General features: G+C 39.8%; 1 protein-coding gene across 1 annotated transcript in view; it reads left to right on the forward strand.

The window, feature by feature from the left end:
* PTEN (phosphatase and tensin homolog) overlaps positions 1–20922 on the forward strand; it is a 72930-nt gene that overhangs the window by 12637 nt on the left and 39371 nt on the right. The window contains exon 2 of the mRNA XM_051982651.1: positions 13927–14011. Coding sequence (XP_051838611.1) covers positions 13927–14011 — 85 coding nt within the window. The remainder of the gene's footprint in view (positions 1–13926; positions 14012–20922) is intronic.

A 20922-nucleotide genomic window follows, 5' to 3' on the forward strand; every position in this document is an offset into this window, starting at 1 on the left:
ATATGATGTCTGCAGAAGACATCTTGTTTTTATGTTTATTACTGATTTATAATTTTTATACTCTTATTTTTTTTTTTTACTCTTATTTTGTTGCTTTTCTTCTTCCTTGAGTAGTATGAGTTGGTTGCTGTATGAGATTGTTACTTTTACTTTTGTACTTGAAAAGTATGATCTTCCAGATTTTTTTTTATGACTTCTAAGGTGATTTTTGCTTTTTCTTTAGTGAACCTTTAGTGTGTACTTAGACTTGATATATTTCTTTGGCTTGCCAATAAATTGGCTGGTTTTACTTACCAAGGTTTGTCATAAAGGCAAATAGCACTTTAGCTGTATCAGATGTCCTTGCAATACTTTGACATTTGCTAAGTGAAGAATGTCAGCATCTTTTTATCTTTTTTTGAAGTCCAAGCCATTGGTAGTGATTTGGACGCTGATTTTATTGATTGTTCGTTGACAGAATTGCCCTAATTATTAGCATTTGTTCAGTTATGACTACAGAAGAAGGGAAATAAGAGTGAGGTACTGGAGCTGTGATTTCATTGATAGGGGAGCTCTTTGGTACCTTTGTATCTCTGCATTTGGATCTTAGAGAGCTTTGGGCTTTGAGTGGTTATCAGAGAGAGTACAATAGTCTTTCTGTGTCAGAATTCAGATCTTCCTAGTTCTAAGATCAGGCCTCTCTCGCTCTTGGAGTTAGTAATACTGCTGGATTTTATTTATTAGACAGTGTGGAGGATTGGGGAAAAGAAGGTCTTTAAAAAAAAAAAAAAAGGAAAGTGAAGAAACCCATGCAGCATTTGTGTTTGAGTAGAAGTCTCTACTGCTAAAATTATTAGTACCCAATATAATGGACAATCCCCTTGATGGAACAAAATCTGGGGTTTTAGTCCTACTTCCATCAGGCCATGCGAGATTGGTCAGATCACATTAGAGGTGGAAAGCCTCCACGGTCACCATCTTTTCATCTAAGCTCTAGTTAACAAGAGTCCCTTCTGCAACAGATTCCACAGACCATCTAGCCTTTCAAAGGGATAACATTCCCTTTGTAGTTTACTCTAATTGAGGATTTCTGGATCATCTGGCAGTTGTTCCTGACTTCAATACACATGGACCCCTCACTCCTCCTACTGAAGTTCTATGCTGAATGGGATCTGTCTTATCGGTCTTCCATAGGAAGGGTCTTTAAAGACAGCTTTAATTACCTCTTTTTCTCCACCCCCTCCCTGTCTGTCTCTCCACCCCCAGGCTAACTGTCCCCAGAATATTGGACCTGGGAAGTAGAAAAACCGAATTCAGATCCTTCCCTAGATATATACTAGCTTTGTAATACTGGGCAAATGGCTTACCTTCTCTCAGCCTTAGTTTCTTCATCTGGAAGAGGGAAATAATGATGGTACCTGCCTCAAAAAGTTATTGTGAGGATCAGATTCAATAATACATACATAAAGTATTTGGCAGTCCTTAAAGATTTCTAAAATGTTAGCTATTTTTATGGCTAACATGTTACATAGACTTAAGGTCTTTTGACATCCCAGTTGACTTCTGTGGACACTCCACTTTATCGAGGTTTGTAAAATGTAGGATCCAGAACTGAAGATGTTATACTCCAGTCACAACTTTTCTGAATCTGTTTTTTTTTTTTCTTCCTGTATAATAAACATAATAATAGCTCAGTCTTGTACCTTAAGAAGTTGTTGGGAAGGAAAAGTTTGTAAGCCCCATGTAACTGTGTGATTGACCGGATCCTCATCTATGTCTTGTACAGAGGAGGCAATGCTGAGGAAGAGGGACTTTTACCTTCATGAAGCTCTTTTGGGAGGACAGAGTCAGGGACACCCCTTTATAGTAGGAAGGTTGTGAGCATGTGAAGATGATCAGGGATGGCCAAAGACCCATTCACTTCTGGACAGTAGAGATGTGGCCCTGGAGGATGGTAGAGGCTTAGAAGTGGGAGTGACCTTGAGAAAAAACTTGGGAAAGGCCAGTGGTCCCTTGTGGAGCCGGAGTTCTCCTTCCCTTCTCCTCTTGTGGATCATTTCTGGAAGCCAGGATCTTCTCCAGAGCAGCCTGTGCCCGTCTTCCCCCCTCCCCCATACTAATACTCACTATCTTTCAGTGATTTCTCTTGCTTTTCAGTCCAGTTTAGACTCTCTTGTTTGGCATTCAAGGACCTTCCCAGACTTGGCTGTTCGCTTTGCAGACTTCCCTCTCCTTACTCTGTCTGGTCCAGCTGAACCGCTCATGACTCTCCCCCAGACTCCCTGCTCGTCCTTGGCGGTTCTGTGCCGCTTTTATTTCCAGCAGCCTTCCCCGGCCCTGCCTTCTCCCACCCCACAGGGATCTCCACCCCCCAGAGCCGGGCAGATGCCAGGTCCTGTTGAGGCTTATTTTGTAGCATCTCCCCTGTGCCCGGGATCTCTGACACTGGCACCATTCCCCCCCACCAGCCCCCTCCTCCTAGCTTCAGGCTTGCAGTAATCACTGGGGGAGAGGGGGCGTTCTCCCCCCCTTTTCCCCCCCGGCTGTTCCCCTGGCAGTCCAGTGTTCCCTCGTCTGTCAGTCAGATCCTCCTAAAGTGCAGCTCTGACCATATCACTGCCCTCTTTTAGAGGCTTTCCTTTTGCTTAGGATCAGGGATTCTTTGGAACCTGGGCCGGTTCCAGCTTTCCAATCTTGTCGGGCCGGCCGGGCGCTCTTCCTGTTCCTCGAACAAGACCCTCCATTTCCTGCTTCTGAGTGTTTGCAGTCCTGCCTGTGATATCTAGAACTTTCTCCCTCCTCAGCCTTGCCTCCTGTCCTGCCTGGTTTCCCTCAGGTCCCGGCCGAAGGCGCAGCCTCTCTCAGTAGTGGGTCCCACGGCCTGGGCCCCCAGGTCGCCCTGTTTCGGTCTCGCACAGCTGTCTGCCTACATGTCTGCCCCATGCAGCTGTGAGCTCCTTGAGAGGAGGGACTTGGGGTGGTGGGGAGGGTCAGGGAGAACTGTTCTTTGGGTCCCCAGAGCTCTGTACTCCTATTCCCGACATATTGGAGGTACTCAGATAAATTAGAGCTGAGTGACCTGACTGGTTTGTTCCATTAAAGTGCAGAGGACTATTATGCTGGAATGACTAGGAAGTACAAGTTGGTATTAAAATGTCAGCTGGTCCTGCTAGAATCAGGGCAGGGCTCTGTGCGAGGGAGACAGATGGGCTTTTAAAGCAGCCTAATAACTGATCTGGCTATTTCCTCACCTGTAACCCTTTAAAAAATGACCCTTCTACTTAGACCACAGTCTGGATTGCCAGCCTCCCTGGGACATTGAAAACCATGAGGACCAGAGTATTTTGTCTGGGGCCCAAGCTGTGTCTTAGTAAAATACAAACATGCAAAATGGTCTTGATTTCATTGTAAAATAAATGCAAATGAAGTAAGCTAGCACATTCTCATTTGAAGTGTTTGGGTGTCATTTTTTTGTTTTCAAATTAAGACATTTAGGAAAAATGTTCTTAAAACAATTTGTAGAAAAATCTGCTTTTGGTTCTTTTAGAAATTTAGGACTCTGCAATCTTTGTATTAGAAAATAGGGGGGGAAATTCTCTGTTCAGTACATTCAGTGGCCTCCTCTCTCTCACACCCCTGGAGAATTTTTGAGTACAGGATTTAGAGGCCTAATCATATAGGAACCCCCAAACTTAAGATTTTAGTTAGCTGCTTTGGATGAGAGTGAGTGAAGCATGGCTTTTATTTCAGAGAAAAATACTTTAAAGCTACAAATAAGTGAGCCTCCTTTTAGTCTTGTCTACTTTTTTAGCAAAATGGGACTGTCTCTCTCCTCCCTCCGCTCCTTTCCTTCTTCTCCCTCCCCCTCTCCCTTTTTCTTGCTTTCCCTCTCTCCTTTTCCCTCCCATCATTACCCCTCCCTCTGTGTCCCTTCCTCCCCCTCTCCCTCTTTTAATTTCTTTCTTTCTTTTCCTTTTTTTTTTTTTTTAAACAGTAGCACTGTTCTGAAACAGGAAACCATTCTTATCATATTCATCCAGAGATGGAAGAGGGTAATTATTGGGTGTACTCGTTAAAAACCAGTTAGTTGGGCAACTTAAAACATTTCGTGGTTTACAGATGTAGTGTGAGCGGTTGTAGTTACATTATTACATAATTACCAAATGCCTACTGTAAAAAAAAAAAAAAAAAAGCCCACAACATTAAATTAGTTGAAATACATATTATTAGGATACTTTGACCAGAAGGTTAAGGTTGCTAGCATTTTCAATCTGTTTAATTTTTGTCGTCCTAACTTCTTTTAGCTTTAATTAAAGAAATAAATCGCATGCAGCCTTTGCTATATATCATCCTTAAAAATGTGATGGAGGTGTCAAAGGCTGATTTAATTTCCTTATGATTAGGTGATTGGGTAGGGAAAGTGATTTCCTGGAGGGTGGGGCCGGACTTTATCCTTGGGTGTTGGTTCAAACCATCTACTCTTACTAGTTTTGTGAATTCCTCTGGCCTGAAAGCTTAGGGGTTAGGGACAGCCTTGTCAGACTGTCTGCCTTCCTCTTGAGTCCGATTCTCAGATTTTGTTGTCAGTTGGCCTGTACTTGCAGCCCTTCTAGCTTGATGGTATCTGTCAGCTGTGGCCACAGGGTCATAACCTTTGAAAACCCAGAACCCTCTCCACCGGAATCATTGGAACATTGGAAGAAGCAAATCTATTCTGTTGGGAAAAAAACAACAATGAAATATATTTTATAATGTGTGAATTTTTATACTTTGTATATACATAGCCTCATATATAAAAGTAATTTATCTATTAATATGAAAATAGATTAATATAAAGAATTATTTTACATTCATCAGTTTATTGAAGTCTTGAGTGTTAAAAAAAAAAAATCTGTGTGGAGCCAAATGTGAATCTCTGTAATGTAAAACAAAGATGAGAATAAATAAGCTAAATGGAGAAAGAAGGAATGAATAGAACGAGGCTTAAGGGGAAAATGAAACAAGTGAGCAATGATCTTTGACGGAGATGGGCTCACTTCTTGTTTGATATGACACTGAGGGCAGAGGTTCTGAGAATGTGAGGAAAGCTCATCTTTTTGCTAGAGTACTGCACTTCTTTTTCATCATCATGATAGTCTCATTTTTTTCTATGGAGTTCCGGTAGAAATGGTCCTCAGAGAAATTACTGTCCTGCTATTATTCTTTTATAATGTTCTCCCCAGGTGGATACAATAATGGCTTTTTTGTAGTTGAATATGAATGTTAAGATCTAAGTGTCTCTGCTGGGGACACTCTCCAAGTATTTTTGCTTCAGTTCTAGTAGCAGCCAAATGAAGACAAGGTTGACAGGGTTGATGTGTATGAACTTCTGGCTGTTCTTGTGTCACTTTGGTCTCTCCTGATACCGTTCTTTATCTCTCTCGCTCTCATTTTTCCTCTCTCTCTCAGAATTTTTCTTCGTGTAGTATCAAAGAGAATTTGAGATAACATCTATTAAAAGTTTGTTTGTAATTCATTTCTACAAACAAATCCACATGACTTTGCTATTTGGTGCTTTAAAAAAATTAACTAACATTGTTTGGCTGAATTTACATAAGTGTCATTCATGGAAGCCTTTTGATTCCATTCTTGGATTTCAGCCATTCCATAGGCCCCATTTTGAGGTAAAGCATTTCTGATTGCATTCACTAAATCCGGTGGATTGTACCTGTTTTCATCCTTTGCTCTTGCTTGATGATGCACTGAACTGCTTTTTGTAAGTCTTTCTAAGTTTTTGAGCTGTTCAAGTGAATTAAAAAATCTTGATCTTTTTTGTCTTTTTTGACTCCCAACTAGGAGGTATTAATTAATGTTTTTCATAACTCCCTGATTTTTGTAGTTAAAAGTGTCAATGAGGGAGTTGGACTCTAGAGCCAGCGTGGTCCCTTCCAGTTTTGGGTCTGTGATCTTGTGTGTGGTGCTCTAGTCAATAAATATTTATTCAATGACTACTATGTGCCAGACACTACTAAGAAAAACAACAACTAGGCCTGCCTTCAAGGTGCTCCCAGTCTAATGAAATCAGCTAGAGTCAGGATTAATTGGAGATGATCTCCAGAGAGGAGGCACTGGAGGAGAACTTGGCAAAATAACAGGAGTGAAGATGCACCGTGTCTTTTTGGTTAAATCCTGAATTGGGCTTGTCCTATTTTGAAAGCATTTTGCTATATGAAGCTTGGAGATTTGAGTATTTGGTATAGAGACAAAATCTATTAAAAATGTTATTTTTAAGTTTTAAGAATCTGTTAGGTCCAAATGATTTTTGATTGGCAATTAGTTTTGTGATAATTCAGTATAAAGACATTAATAACTAGAAAAAAATTATGTACCAAGCTAATGTCATCTTACATTATTAAATGTAGTATTGCTTTAATAACATTAACTTAAAATAATATCTATATAGTGATTTTTAAGAATCAAGTTCTTTCTGCACAAAAACTCTGAGGTGATTTTTATAATAATTTCTGTAATCAAATTAAGTTTTAAGAAAAACCGATAGTTTAAAATACTACTTATATTTGTACCCTTTGCAACTTAGAAAGTGCATTTCCATTTGGTAGCATAGTAAGAGTAGGTAGTGGCTCATTTCAGAGACTGAAGAGATTGGAGATTATGGTGTTTCCAAGGTTCCACAGCTTGGCAGGTGCACACTGGCAGCTGAAGCCCAGCATTATCTTATCTAAAGAGCTGTTAAAACTCAGAAGAAAATCTCCTGCCAGGTTCTAGAGCTGCTGGTGGGCGCATAGATCTGAATTCAAAACTGACAGCCGCAAGACTTGGTTAATTTTTCCAATTCAGACAAATAATGGGATAAAATGCACTGGAAGATATAATTTTCTATGGAGAAGAGACCAGTCTGTTAAAACCAAATATTTATATGACTATTCACATTTTCTTGGAGATTCCTCTGCTTTTTAAACTGGGACAACAGGTGTGATAGAAATGTGAACTTGTCTTGTTGTTGGGGAAACATTGTATGTTTGCAGGCTGCCTTCTTGGTTTCCTCCATCTGGAAGTCAGTGTTAGGCCTCTTTAAATTTCCGATAACATTTTGTTTGGACTTCTCTTTTGTACTTGATGTTATTTCTATTGCCTTTATTTGTGTTTGTCTCACCTCCTATCTTAGATTAAAAGCTCCTGGGGGTAAGAATCACCCAGCCCTGTTGATCTTTGGCCACTGATATATCTTAGTATTGATAACATTCATTTCCCAAGTGTTTTCATCCCACTTGTATGTTGGTACTGAATGCAATATTCTCATTTTCAAGATGAGGATATCAAGATCCAGAATAATTCAGCGATTTGCCCGCTGTTGCCACGGCCACGATCAGAACTCGAATTCAAGTCTCAGTCACGTGACTGCTAATCTTCTCTCGAAGCTGTCTCCTACTGTCTCTTATGTCTAAGATGGAATGCTTTTGCACACAGTAGGTTCTAAAATGTTGCAGTAACGCAACATTTAGGATTTCTATCTTCTGTTGGATTTTCTTTAACTATAACCTGTATTTTCCTTGAGCTTTGTTAAGTTACTTAGTTTCTCATTCCTGTTTTGGAGAAAAGGGAAATTTAAAAAAAAAACCCAGTCTTGTTTGGTATTTATCCCCCTCCCCCTCTCCCCCCAGTCATTTTTAGATTCTAAGATTTTTTGGGGAAAGAGTTTGTCTCATGTGAGTTTTATATTGAGTAACTGAATGCATCATTCATCAAATAGTAAAGGCTTTGTTATAGGCTACTTTACCAACTGGCAACATCTAGACACCAACATTCATTGTCTTTCAGCACAGATCTTCAGCAGAATAACCCGTCCCAAATGACTCCATGTCTAGTGTGCTTTGAAAGAGCCTTATCCAAATACGAGGACAAAGTTTTTGTTGTTGTTTTTTTTCCCCTTGAGACTGAAGCAGACAGTCGCATGGGGAAGAGTAAAATCTTGAAGAAGCAGAGACATTAGAAAGCTCCCTAGGATAACAGGTGGGACTGGGAGGGGAAAAAGCAAATCATGGCCCTCATTCCCTTTCGCTCACTGGTCATTACTCAGTCTCCTGTGATGTGGCATTTGAGCCTCTCCATAACCCCTGAGATTGTGCTCTTTGGGGCTCCTAATCGTCTCTTAGCTGCTCCGTCCAGCTAGGCTTCTCTGACTTGGATTCTCAGTTGCTTTCCTACCATTAAGCAGCCTCCTCCCTCTGCTTTTCCTGACCTCTGCCTGCTTGGCAGCTCAGCTCTTCTCCTTTGCTTAATCCTCATCAGTCTCCTACCTCCCTGTGGTGGAGGAGCCTTCTCAGCTTTGAGGACCCTCCACCACAGGACCTCTTCTCTCTACACTGTCTTTGTAGGTGGGTGTTTGTGTCCCAAAGCTCTCTGAGCATTGCCAGATCTCTCCGTCCAGCCCTAAGCCCCCTTTGGGCTTCAGTATGTTGTTGCTTGCCCGGCTGCTCAGCTCAGCAGGAGAGTCTCCAGTGTAGTGCTGAGCTCCCTGGCTGTGAAATCAGAAGACTGAACTCAGATCTTTCTTCTGAGACTTCAACTTAACGGACTTGGCAGGTCTCTTACTGGTACTGAGCTTCGATTTTTTTCCTCTTTAAAGTGAGGGGTTGGACTATCTAATGGTCCCTGAGATTCCCTCCAGGTCAAGCTTTATGATTGGCAGTCCACTCTGGAACTGATTTTCTGATGTGCATCTCCCCCAGTTTCCTGAATATAGGTAAAAGTGAAGGTAGGGGAGGAATACACATTTTTATGTAGTACCTACTATGTGCCAGGCACTGAGTAGCATCTTGTTTGTTCCTCACAACAACCTACAAGGGAGATACTTTTATTTTCCTCATTTTACAGCTGAGGAGACCAAGGCAAACAGGTTAAGTGACTTGCCTTTGGTCATACAGTTAGCAAGCAAAGAATGTCTGAGGTTATACTTGAATCCAGGACTTCCAGAAGCCAGGCTTAGTGCTTTTTCTGCTGTCCACTTAGTTGCCTTGGCTCAATTTACTGTTTTTTTTGTTTTAAATCAGCCCTAGCATGAGACCCTGAAAGTAACGGGTTTATTTCAGAAGTGTTAGGATTGAATTAGGATTATACAGGGGGTGACTTTCAAAATGGGGTAATTGGAAAATATTTGCTAAGTAGGTTTAAATAAAGATAGAAATGAAAATATCAAAGAACCTCTGTAAGTACAGAGCTGGAGTCACAATTACTCCAGATTTCTATTGGAGCTACTGCTTTTTTAAGTTTGGTATCTTATAAGAGCTTTAGAGCTTCCTTATGAGAATCCATATATGTAGATTTTTTTTTTCACTCTTAAAGGTTGATTGGCTAATTGCAAATTTTGATTCGTAGCTTTTGTTTTGGATAATTAATATTTTATTATGATTCCCTGTAAGTATTGGTAATTTGTTTTCTTTAATAAAGTGCAGTGTAATAAGATGGAATATTATTGGTGAATAGACATGATTTCTTTTTTTTCTTATTTCATTAAATATTTCCCAATTACATGTAATTATTTTAAACATTAATTTAAAAAAAATTTTGAGTTCCAAATTCTCTTCCTTCCATCTCCTTTCTTCCTTGAGAAATTAAGTAAATTTGATATTGATTATACATGTGCAACTATACAGAACATCATATTACAAAAGAAAACACAAAAAACCCAGGAGAAATAAAATAATGAAAAAAACCTAATCTGTATCATCAATTCTCTTGAGGTGTAGAACATTTCTCATCATAGTCCTTTGGAGTTAGAATAGACATAATTCTTAAAAGTTTATTTTAACATATAGCATACTTTTGGAATTGGGAATGTCCATGTGTTTATGATCCTAGAAGTTTACCTTGTTTTAAAGAAATGAATTATAAAGAAATAAGAATATGACTAGTAAATTAAAAGATGATTATTTGACTTACAATAGGCTTTTATTAAAACAAGATTCCTCTAGTACATTGTGATTTCAAATAACAGAATTTTAAAAATGGGTTTTTACATACTTTCATAGGATTCAGAACTGTTTTGAAAATACCTTAGGGATTGTTTAGTCCAAGTTGTCCGATATACAGAAGAGGAAACAGACTCTGGCAATTTAAGGATTTGACCAAGTTTACCCAGGTATCAAGTATCTGACTCAGTCTTCAAACTGGGTCCTTTGATCCTAATTATTGCTCAGAACACATTTCTTTTTGAGTCTGTGCAAATTCAGGAGTACCTGTATTCCTATATATATGGCATACTCATAATTTGGTTTTAAATAAAAATTATTGTGATGGTCCCTTGCATCCCTGATCTTATTGATCTGAGTCATTCAGTGGTGTGGACTACAACTCTTTTTTGTGTTTTCATCTGGTGGGACTGTTGTCTTGCCACTAATTCCCTCTGTATATCTTCACTTGCTGGAGGGCTGCTTCTGCATCTCTTGGCCTTGAATGGATCTACCCAGGAAGTTCAAAGCCTATCTACCTGGTTATTCCTTGTTCTTACTTCTGTTCCACAATGGCCCATCTCCTCCAGTCCATATCTTTTTTTAGGAGGGTCCTTAAGCATTTTGCAAGTAGTTCCGCTTAACTCATAACACTGTTTCCCCATCCTCTCCCATGCCCTAAAGTGATAGATAATTTTAGTTAATTGGAGACTATCTTTTTCTTATGACCATAAAGCCAACTTAATTTTATAATATAAATATTATTTTACTAATATTTTAAATCATTTGTAGATAATAAATGCAATTCAACATTTATTAAGCACTTACTATGTACAAGACCATGTGTGCTACATGCTAATGGATATGCCATGAAAATCGTCTCTCCACAGTGATCACTTTCACTTGGAGCTATCAGGGATTGATTGCTTCAAGGAGGAGGTGGCCCTTGAAGGCAGAGATAGGAAAATGGGAGGGGGAGAAGAGCAGAGTAGGCTTTCAAAAAGAGCAGGTATTTCAGTGCAAGGTCCAGTCACAGGAAGCAAAGAGTTTGCCTGACTACAGAATTTCTTCCCAACTTTACAACTGTGTCCCCAAACTTGGGAACTTGGAGTGTTTTTTCTTTCAAGAATAACGTTATCTAAAAAATGGTCAGAAGCTACCCAGGGACCCCTCCCATTGAAATTCATTATGCTAGATGAACTGTGATGTTGTAGATCTGTAAGCACCAACATTGGGGTCCTAGTAGGTTCAGCTGCATTCTGTGTTAGTCTTGGCTGTCGGTCAGCACTACCACCCTGGATCTCAGATGCTCTTGAGAGCACGATTTCTTTGGGGGGAAATGGGTCTAGTGGCAGATATGGCTATGTGCCTTGTCATTCCTCCCTTAGAACCTATAACCACCCAAGAAGGGGAGAAGTGCCGGAGTTTATGCCCTGGATTTAGGGCATATTTATGAGGTAGGACCCAGATGTGGTAGGATACTGCCATCCGAGGTCTTACGAAAAACCCTCACATGGTAAATTAGCTATGAAAGCAAATGTCTGATTCCCTAGTCTTAATTCACATGTTAGTAGTTTTTTTATTTGATGAAATTTTTAAAAATTTGTCAAAAAGTCACATTTACATTAACAATCTTGTCACAAATTTGATGATGGATTGGATTGTTAAATATTTTATGATGTAAACTTTTCATTTTGCAACTTTGTGAGGTTTCATTGTGTTAGAAACATGACTCGGTTGTTTAGGGAGTTGGCTGTACTGATTCTTACATCAGTTGTAGTTTACAAACAATTACATCCAAAATACTTTGAAGTACTTGGGATAGTGAAAATGGAAAGGAACATTGGAAGGGATTGGCTGCCTACAATGTCCAACAGGGTGAAACAAAGACAGCAATTGCTGATGATGAATATTTTTTCGATGCCCTCTGATTTTTAAGGAGAAATTTCTTTTTTTATTTATTATTTTCTTAATAAGTCCTTTTTGGGTAAGCTTCTTTTGAAGCTTTTCTTTAGGGGAATACAAATTCTTACTTTCTTATGAGAAGATTCAAAGTAGAGGGTTCAACTTCATGAACAATAATGGCTTATTAAGGTGTGAAATAAAGGCCTGTGGGACTAGCTTAAAGGAAGCCATCTTAACTGGCCTAGGATGAGATGGCAAAGTTTCAAAGCAGCAGGGAGCCTGAGCGGCTGTCTAGGCAGATTCCTTAGGGAGTATTTTGAAGTGATCTCCTGGAAAGTGCCTTTCTCTCCGGCCTTGGCCACCACTGGGCCGGGTTCTTCTCATCATCACCCACTGAACATGGGATTCTTTCTAAGGGCCATTCCATCTCTTGGGAATTAAGTGTAAACTCCTCCCTAATCTGTCAAGTCAGTCATGGCCTAACCCTTTCTACTTTCTAATTTCCTTGTGTCTTGCACTAACTGCTTAAAACTGCTCTAAGCCTGTTGGGACCTTGTAGGTGCCCTTCCATCACAGATCTTTAATAGAGCTAGACTGGTCTATGAATGAGAAGCTCCATCTGACTCCTGCTTTTTTCTCTAGCTTACCTTAGACCTGAAAGACTATCCTGGACTCTACTTGTGCTTCCTTTATTGTCCCTTACCTTTCATTTATATCTCTCTCATACATGTGTTTGTACACCCATTGTCTGCAGCGGGGTTCCCCCATCAGAATGTAAGCCCCTTGGAGACAGGCTCTTTTTCTCCCCAGCGCTTTGCAGATTCTGCCACATGCCAAATGCTTGTTAAGCAAGCCTGTTCTCTCCCCGTTAAGGCCTCTGGACTCCGGAGGCTGCACAGCCACTCCACTGAACCAAACTGCCTCTTCATTCATTGAACTTTGCAGGAAATCCTTAGCATGATTCATAGAATGTAAACTCTGAGCTCCTTTGGCCACTTGGATTTTGAATTTCTATCCTTGGTGCTCGGCAAAGTGGCAAGTTGGCGGAGCCTAAAAGCCATTTCTTTAGAGGAGTCATTGGTAGAAAGGCTTCCCTCTTCGTGGGCTCTAAGCTTCTTTTTTTGTAACTTCTCCCTATTGATGGTTCTGGGTTCTGCTAGCTCTGAGCTGAGTTTCCCTGTACTTAATGAGTGTGGGTAGTTCTTAAGAATTTCTTCTTTTCCTGGCTAAATAGTCTCAAGATCCCCTAAAACAGTCCTTGTACAGCAAAGGTTCCAGTTCTCTATCATGGTTATCATGTTCTGAATGGGTTCCAGGCAAAGCTTCCTTCCCTGAATGTCTTGTCCAAAGGTCAAGTCATTTCACACGTGGTCTGCCCAGCTCAAGACATGAGGGTCGAGGGCAGTCTGGGAGACCCTCCCAATCTTCTATGACTCCTGGAGGTTATATTTCAACACTCAAGCCCTTGCTCTTTTTTCCAAGGGCCTTTTGTTTTGCCAGTTCCCTCTCATCCTGTGCTTTTGTAGTATAGTTTACTGTGGTGTGACATGAATAACAGTAATAATTGCCACTTTATTGTGTTTCTTACACTCTGCAAAGTGCTTTGTGTTGGCTGACTTGTGCTTTCATGCATTGTGATGGGTAGAGGCCCAAGTATTGACCCCCTGTTCTCTTGAATCTTTGACTGAGAGACAGCTTGAATGGACACCAGTGTATAAAAACAAGCATGATGGCTTTCTATAATTAAAAGATGGGGGGTGTGGATGGGGGTGGGGAGGTTTGCATAAGAATGAAGTTTTTTAATTATTTTAACCATTTTTCCATGATTCAGTTCATTTATATTTTTGGTTTCAATATATTTAATTTATATGTAGTTTACATATGTAATTATTGATTAAATAGACTTTTTAGAATTTATTTTCATCTGCTGAGCTAATTTTAGGATACTAATTTTCCTTTTTAATATTTTGAAAATCATCCTGTTCTGATAAATGATACTGACAACCTTGATATAAATTTGTTTAATAGTACAACTGGTATCTTAGGATAAAATGCACATATATCTTTAATATTTCCTTAACTTTGAACTGCTCAGATATTTATCCAAACATCATTGCTATGGGGTTTCCTGCAGAAAGACTTGAAGGCGTATACAGGAACAACATCGATGATGTAGTCAGGTAAGAATCTTTTGGATACTTGTGTTTTATGCAGTGGAATGTCTTACATCTATGTTGTTTTTAATTTTGAAAGTAGTTTTATAACTTAAACCAAAAATATTTGACTACATATGTGGGTTACACTTCATATGCATGTATTTGAGAACTTTTGTTTTGGGACTTAATGGGATTTCATCTTTCCCAGTATAAATTTGAAAACAGTTCCCTGTAAATAAATGTGTACAATTGTGCACAATGAGAAGGCCCTCCAATTAATATCCCCCTTTGTCTAAATAACTGTTGATTAAAACCGCGGGGCTTAAAATGCAAATATTCTTAGGAGAGATAACTATCTTACTACAAAGCATTCATGGCCAGGTATGATCATTTAAATAAATACATATCTAGGCTAGAAAGGCAGGATGGGGTCAGTTGTGAAGATTTTATATTGTATTTGAGTTCATATTTGATTCTAGAGATAGTTGGAAACTGACATTTATTGATTGGGAATGACATGATAGGACCTAAACTTCAAGAAAACCACTTTATGCAGGATGGATCAAAGAGTAGAGAAACCAACGAGAACATGGTTGACAAAACTTGAACTAGGCTGGGTCAATGTGAGTAGAGAGAAGGGGGCATGGGAGAGATGTGGAGGTGGAAATCCAACGTGGCGACATACCAAGTTATAAGATTGAATCATAGAAGGATCATGGTGATTGATATTCTGCCTGAAGAGAGGTAGGTTGGGGGAAAAGATCATGAACTCTGTTGACATCGTTGATATTTCTGGGACGTCCAGTTGGTTGGTAGGGCCCTGGAACTCAGGAGTTTGGGCTTGGAAATCTCTTCATGGAGACGGTAAGTAGGCCCTGGGCAGCTGATGCTGCTTGAAGTGATTTTTGGTGATTTGAGAATCCTTCATAGAAATCCTAGGAACTTGAATGTTGATGTAATGTCCCAGGATGAACAATTATTTTTGGTTAGGAGCCGAGTCAGTGAGCATGTGATATTGATTGGATTGTTGTGTAAATATTCTAATTTTTTTTTTAAGTTTTGGGAGTTCAGAATCATCACATAAACACATTCATGAGTAAATTATTTTCTAGTCATCAATTGCTATGTTGGGGGTTTTAGATTTCTTTGAATACTTAGTTGTTATGGACAAAAGAGCAGTTGTAATTTTTTTCATTTGATACTATTGTACTAAAAAGAGTTGCTGGGAGCTGCTTCTCAGGCCTTTAGATTCAGGTTGGAGCCTAGAGGCCTGTGGGGGCCTGCCTTTTTGTAACATCAGAGCATTTTACAAGTGGGAGAAAAGTGTGGACAAGTGTCAGAGCCCCACAGCCCCACTAGGTACAAACCCAGAGACCTTTTCCATATGTTACTTTCTTTCCTAGAGACCTGCAAAAAAAGCCTGGTGATTTGTTCAGCCAACCCTGGAGTTTCTTGATTAGTGTTCCATTAACCCCCCATTAACCTTCCCAATTTATCTTTTTCCCTGATAGATCCTGTTTCTGTTCTCTCCTCTCACCACAAGAAAAATGCCTCCAACTCTCCTTCCTCTCCTCCAGAACACCTCCCCTCACCTCAAACCCAACCTTTCCGTTTTTATAGAGAAAACTTAAGTTTGAATTTCAGTGCTGACACTCACCAACTTAGGCGAGGTACTTTAACTCATGGGTGCTCAGTTTCCCTATTTGTAGAATGAGGGGTCCTTCTACTTCCAAAACCTGGGATCTCTCATATGAGGCAGTTACATTCAAATAATCATTGTTGTGTGTTTGGTTAAGACTACCCAGGGATGGAAGTCAGTAGATTCTCTTTTCATTAACTTCTCTATCTCTGCTCCTTGTCGATGAACTTAGTAGGACATTTGTCTCTCTAGGTAGAGCTTTAAAAAAAAGTCCCAAATCGAACCCTGTATCATACCCGGACTAGCCGTGTGAGCTTGGACAAGTGACTTAACCTGATTTGTTGTAGTTTGCCCCCAATAGCAGTTTCCACCTTATCCCTGGCATCCTTGCCTTTCCTGCTTATTTTAGTGCTGATTAGTTTTTGTCTTTCCTGCTTCCCTGCACGGCCCATTCCACCCCCCAGGTTACTGGGAGGGAGCTCAGCTCCAGCTTTTTACTTCTGCTTCGTGCCGTGGAGCATTTCTGAGCATTTCGCTAATATTTTGCACTTCCATGATGACTCTTAAGACTTGCTCCTTCCTTGACTTCTGACATTGATTTCTTTCTGATTCTTTTCCCTAATCATTTATATTGTGATACCCTGTTCCAGACACTGTGTTTAGGGGCACAGTCCATAGAGTGCTGTGCCCAGAGTCAGGGGGGCTATGTTCAGATTCAGCCTCTGCTACTGGGTGACCTTGAGCAGGTCACTGAATGCTGCCTCAGTTTCTTCAGCCTAAAATGGGGCTAATAGCAGCACCTGCCTTAGAGGATTGTTGGCAGGATCAGATGAAATAGTACTTGTCAAAAACACCTGGCACAGTGTCCAGCACGAAGTATGCGCTGCTTAAATCTCTGACTTTCCCTTTGCCCCCTCTTTTCTCATCCTCCTTTTGGCCTCTAGATGTGAGCGTCTCCCGAGGACAGTGCTGGGTTTCTCAGCTCTTTTCTTTGCCTTCCCTCCATTGGTAGCCTCTGGCACTGCCACAGCTTTGGATGTCACTTCCCCATTGTTTATCTACAGTCTCGTAGTGCCACCTTTTCATCTGCCTCCTTCTTCAAGAACACCTTATTAGCAACTAAAGCTTGTTCTTGCTGATTTGTCTCTTTTTCTTGGTAATACCAGTATCTTCCCATTTGCCAGGCTCAAAGCCAAGGCCTTCATTTTTCCTTCTCCCTTTCCCCTGGAAGTTGCTTCCCATTCTCCCTGCTAAACATGCCATCAGCTTGCATCCCTCCCTTGGGACTACTCTTGTCTCTCTCCATTATGTCCACTTTGATCAATAAGGCCCCTTGTTCCCTCTTTCGACCTTGCTTCTAATTCAGCCTTCATGTGATCCCTGCCACTGGTCTGGGCACGTTGTTCCCTTACTCCAGAATTTTCAGCGATAGGAATTGTGATTTGTCTTTTTTGTATTGGCAGTGTGTGCCCCAGTGCTCTTGCATAGTAGGTTCTTAAGGCAGTTAAAAGCAATATCTAGATGAATGGACATTTAAGGCCGTAGGAAATAGAGTCACTGCTACTTTCTTGTTAGATTCCTATGGAGATGTGTTGGTCACAAACCCTTCCTTTAGCGCTTACTCTACAGATAGTGATTTTTAAAAAAACTTATTAAATATTTTATCTCTGGGCCCTTAACCCTGAGCTACTATTCTTAGTTTTTAGAGGGGAAGAGGGATCTCTGAATTTGTCATTGTGGTCCTTCTCCCCCTTGGGTAACACTTAGCTCTCTTTCTCTCTTGATGCTTGCTGGTTTTTTTTGAAAAGTTTGGGTTGCATTTCCTCCCATATTATATATATATGTATATAAACTGCAGTTGAACTCTGGAGGAGAGCATCCCACCCCAGAAAAGTCTGGATTCCAATCCCTTCCGATATGTACTTTAGAGACAGGTTATCTTTTAATATCATTGATTGGCACAGCAGATGCTGATCTTACATGGGAGGCTTGGCCAGTGACTCACCTGAGGAGATCGCAGTTCTGGGCAAAACAAAGCCTCCCCTAGTTATACATGGTCCATAGAATCTCTGGATGATTCTTGGCTGAACATTCCAACTACGTTTGCCCCGGGGAATGGGGGCCAGTTATTCTCAGGATTTGTGAGAGTGACATGGTAGGACTGCAGGTCAGGAGAACTCTGTGATCTCTTAATTTGGGGCTCTTAAAGACTTGTCTGCGAATAGAATCATTTGAAATTCATTAAGGAAGGGGCATATTTAAAGAAATCTAAGAATAATAGCTGACAAATATCTATATAAAGCCTGCAAATCATGGCAATATTACCAAGCATATTATTTCTTGATTCGGTATTGTGGTTTTGGCTCTGGGTGGTCTTATCCCAATTTTATAGACAAGAATACTGAAACTCAAAGAGAGAAATTGAACAGCCCCTGGTAGCCCAGCTCCTAAATGTGAGGGGGGGAATTGGGGCTCTTATAATGACATTACACAATGATGAACTATTATTAACATAAAAGTTCATTCTTTAGGAAAGTAAAGAGGCTTTATAGAGTTAGTTAGCCCTACATATCTTTGTTTTATAAATGCATGCTTTCTTGTACTGGATTTGCTTTACAGCTTAGGATTTGGGCATGGATTCACCTCGCAAGTTGTCCATATTTCTTAGCGATAGCCTTTTTCCTCAGTTCTTAGAATCTGCCCCCTACAGTGTGGAGGCAGGCTTTCCCATTTCCCTGTTTGCTTGCCTTTTCCGCCTCTCTATTGTCTAAGTCGGCTAGGGCAGTCTGCCAATTGTGGGCATGAAATCCTGGTGAGAGGAAAGGAGGAAGAGGTAGAGGCGGCAACCCTGGCAGTGAATGTTTCTCCAAATATTCTCTCAGATTCTTGGAGGGGTTGATTATAGCCTCTTTTTTCTGTGCAGGATTATTTTTTGTTAAACTAATTGTTTGCTTCCTCAGTAATCTCATTGTTGCCCATTGGTGCTAGATAAGGTATCTGATAGGACTGGTATCAAAAGGGAGGAAAAGAAAATGTCTAAATTTGTTTCCAATGTATTGGGCAATTGAAAAGTGGTAGAGCATGGTGGAATATACAAAAGAAGTATTATTCCTGGTCAGTGAATCATGGAAGTAAATAAAAGGTGATGGAATTTATAGTCAGTGCTGGGAGGAACATCGGTCATTCCAAGTCAAGTCAAGACCACGAGCATTCATTAAGCCCTTGGCACTTGAGGTCTAGAATGTAGGAGTTACTTTTTGAAAGCCATACTTTTCCTAGTGAAATAGGAGAATTTAAGGTTCTTAATTCTCATTTTCATGTACTTTTCCTGCATAATTTATTCTTTTACCAGGAGCTCATAATCATAATTGGCTGTACTGGTTGGGAAAAAAGAAACAAGCTGTTAACATATATAATTAAGTATTTATTTAATATTTAAGTTATTGATACAGTCACAGTCATCATTGATCACGTAAGTAGTAAAGGCAAATAGCTTAGGCTAAGAGGAGAACAGCATTGCAAAAAGACCTTCTGATAAAGAGATGGCACTTGATCTGCCCTGCTGGGTGGGGAGTATGGCTGAGTGCAGAGCAGAGGAGGCCAGTTTAGACATGTCCAGGTCTTTGAGTCTTGCTTGAATTGTGCCAAATAAGTCAGATGACCTGGCAGGATCAGGGACTTTGAATCTGGAGGAAGGCGAAAGTTAGGAGACTTGAGCCAGATTGGGAAGCTCCTTGATGGGATGCCCTGAGAAGCTTGAATTTTCATTGGAGTTGAAAGTTTTTGAGGAGGGGAATGAGCCAAACTTTCATAAATTAAATAATTTTATTAAAAGGCTCAGGATAGCATGTGGAGAATTCATTGTGACTGATAAAGAAAACATGGAAAATGGAAATGAGTAATGGAAAAAGTCTTGTGGTGTTTTTCCTTTTTCCCTGAAGAATAATTGTTTGTTTGTTAAAAAAGAAATTTTGTCTTTATTTAAGGTCCTGAGAACAACAGACAGTTTTAGTTTAATTATTTGGAGGCTCTCAACTATTAAGCATTTTCCATGCATGTGAATCGTGTGAAAATTTGGAATTTGAAACTTCAGCAGTAAGCTGGTCAGGAAAACACATGCTTCATGTAGGCTGCATGGTGTGTTCAGAATACATGGGACTGGGAATTGAGAAGAGCTGAATACGGGCAGCCTCTGCTTAGAAAATATAGTTCCTAAGACCTCAAATGTGTTCTGAGATCCATGAAAAGGTCGGACTAAATAAATGTAGTATCTTTCTAGCTCCATTAGATTATCTTGTATTGTCACACCATAGTTTTGTTAAAATCAGCATGCAGAATAGCTAATGCCTTTAAAATTAATTTTTCTTGTTAGAAGAGATTTTCAGAATTGTATTGTTAAATATTAGCAACTTTTCAGTTTAAGTTAAAGGTGGCTTTAAGAGTTATTTCTCCAATTCCTTTAACTTTTAAAATAATATAATGATATACATTATAATAAAAAATTAAGGATGTTCTTGAGAACATTTTTCTTAATAGCTTTTTTAACTCACTTGCTTATGAAGGGATAATGACAGTTGTTTTTATTGCTGGACAGTTGGCATGTTTTCTTCCAAATATATAAATAGATCAAGCTTATAACTTGTTGGAAAGTAGGGATGGACCTTCAGTTTTTGTTAGAAGTTAATCTTTGGGGCAGCTAGATGGTACAGTGGATGATAGAGCACCAGCTCTGAAATCGGGAGGATCTGAGTTCAAATCTCGTCCCAGACACTTAATATTTCCTAGCTGTGTGACCTGGGCGAATCACTTAACCTCAGCAAAAAACAATCCTTGCCCCAGCAAGGTACATGTTATATAGATGTGAGTGTGTTATGTATGTATGTGTATATATACATACATACATACACACACACACATATATATGTATAGATAATGTTTCAAATGAGATATAACAGATTACTTCTTAAGATTATAGGAATAGCAGTGATTTGTTGATTATTCACAGTATGAGAAAGGAATTATTTAGAAACATAATATCCCCATAGGGTTTGTTATCTTCAGACTTTGTTGCAGTTGATTCAGATATTTATATGCTGTTATCCCTATTAATTAAAAAAAAAATCAGACATAATCAGAGCATATGATAAAGGGATCATTTTCTCATTTTCCCTTCTAACTTGCAACCCAACATGAGCCCATTTCAGTGCTTAATTACTTACCTTTTCCTATTCAGGGAATACAGAAGAAAACAGAACTGGGCAGAGGGAGAATAGTGTGTGGGAACAAGTTGATTCCA

The sequence above is a fragment of the Antechinus flavipes genome, chromosome 2 (assembly GCF_016432865.1).
Source record: "Antechinus flavipes isolate AdamAnt ecotype Samford, QLD, Australia chromosome 2, AdamAnt_v2, whole genome shotgun sequence".
Lineage (NCBI taxonomy): Eukaryota > Metazoa > Chordata > Mammalia > Dasyuromorphia > Dasyuridae > Antechinus > Antechinus flavipes.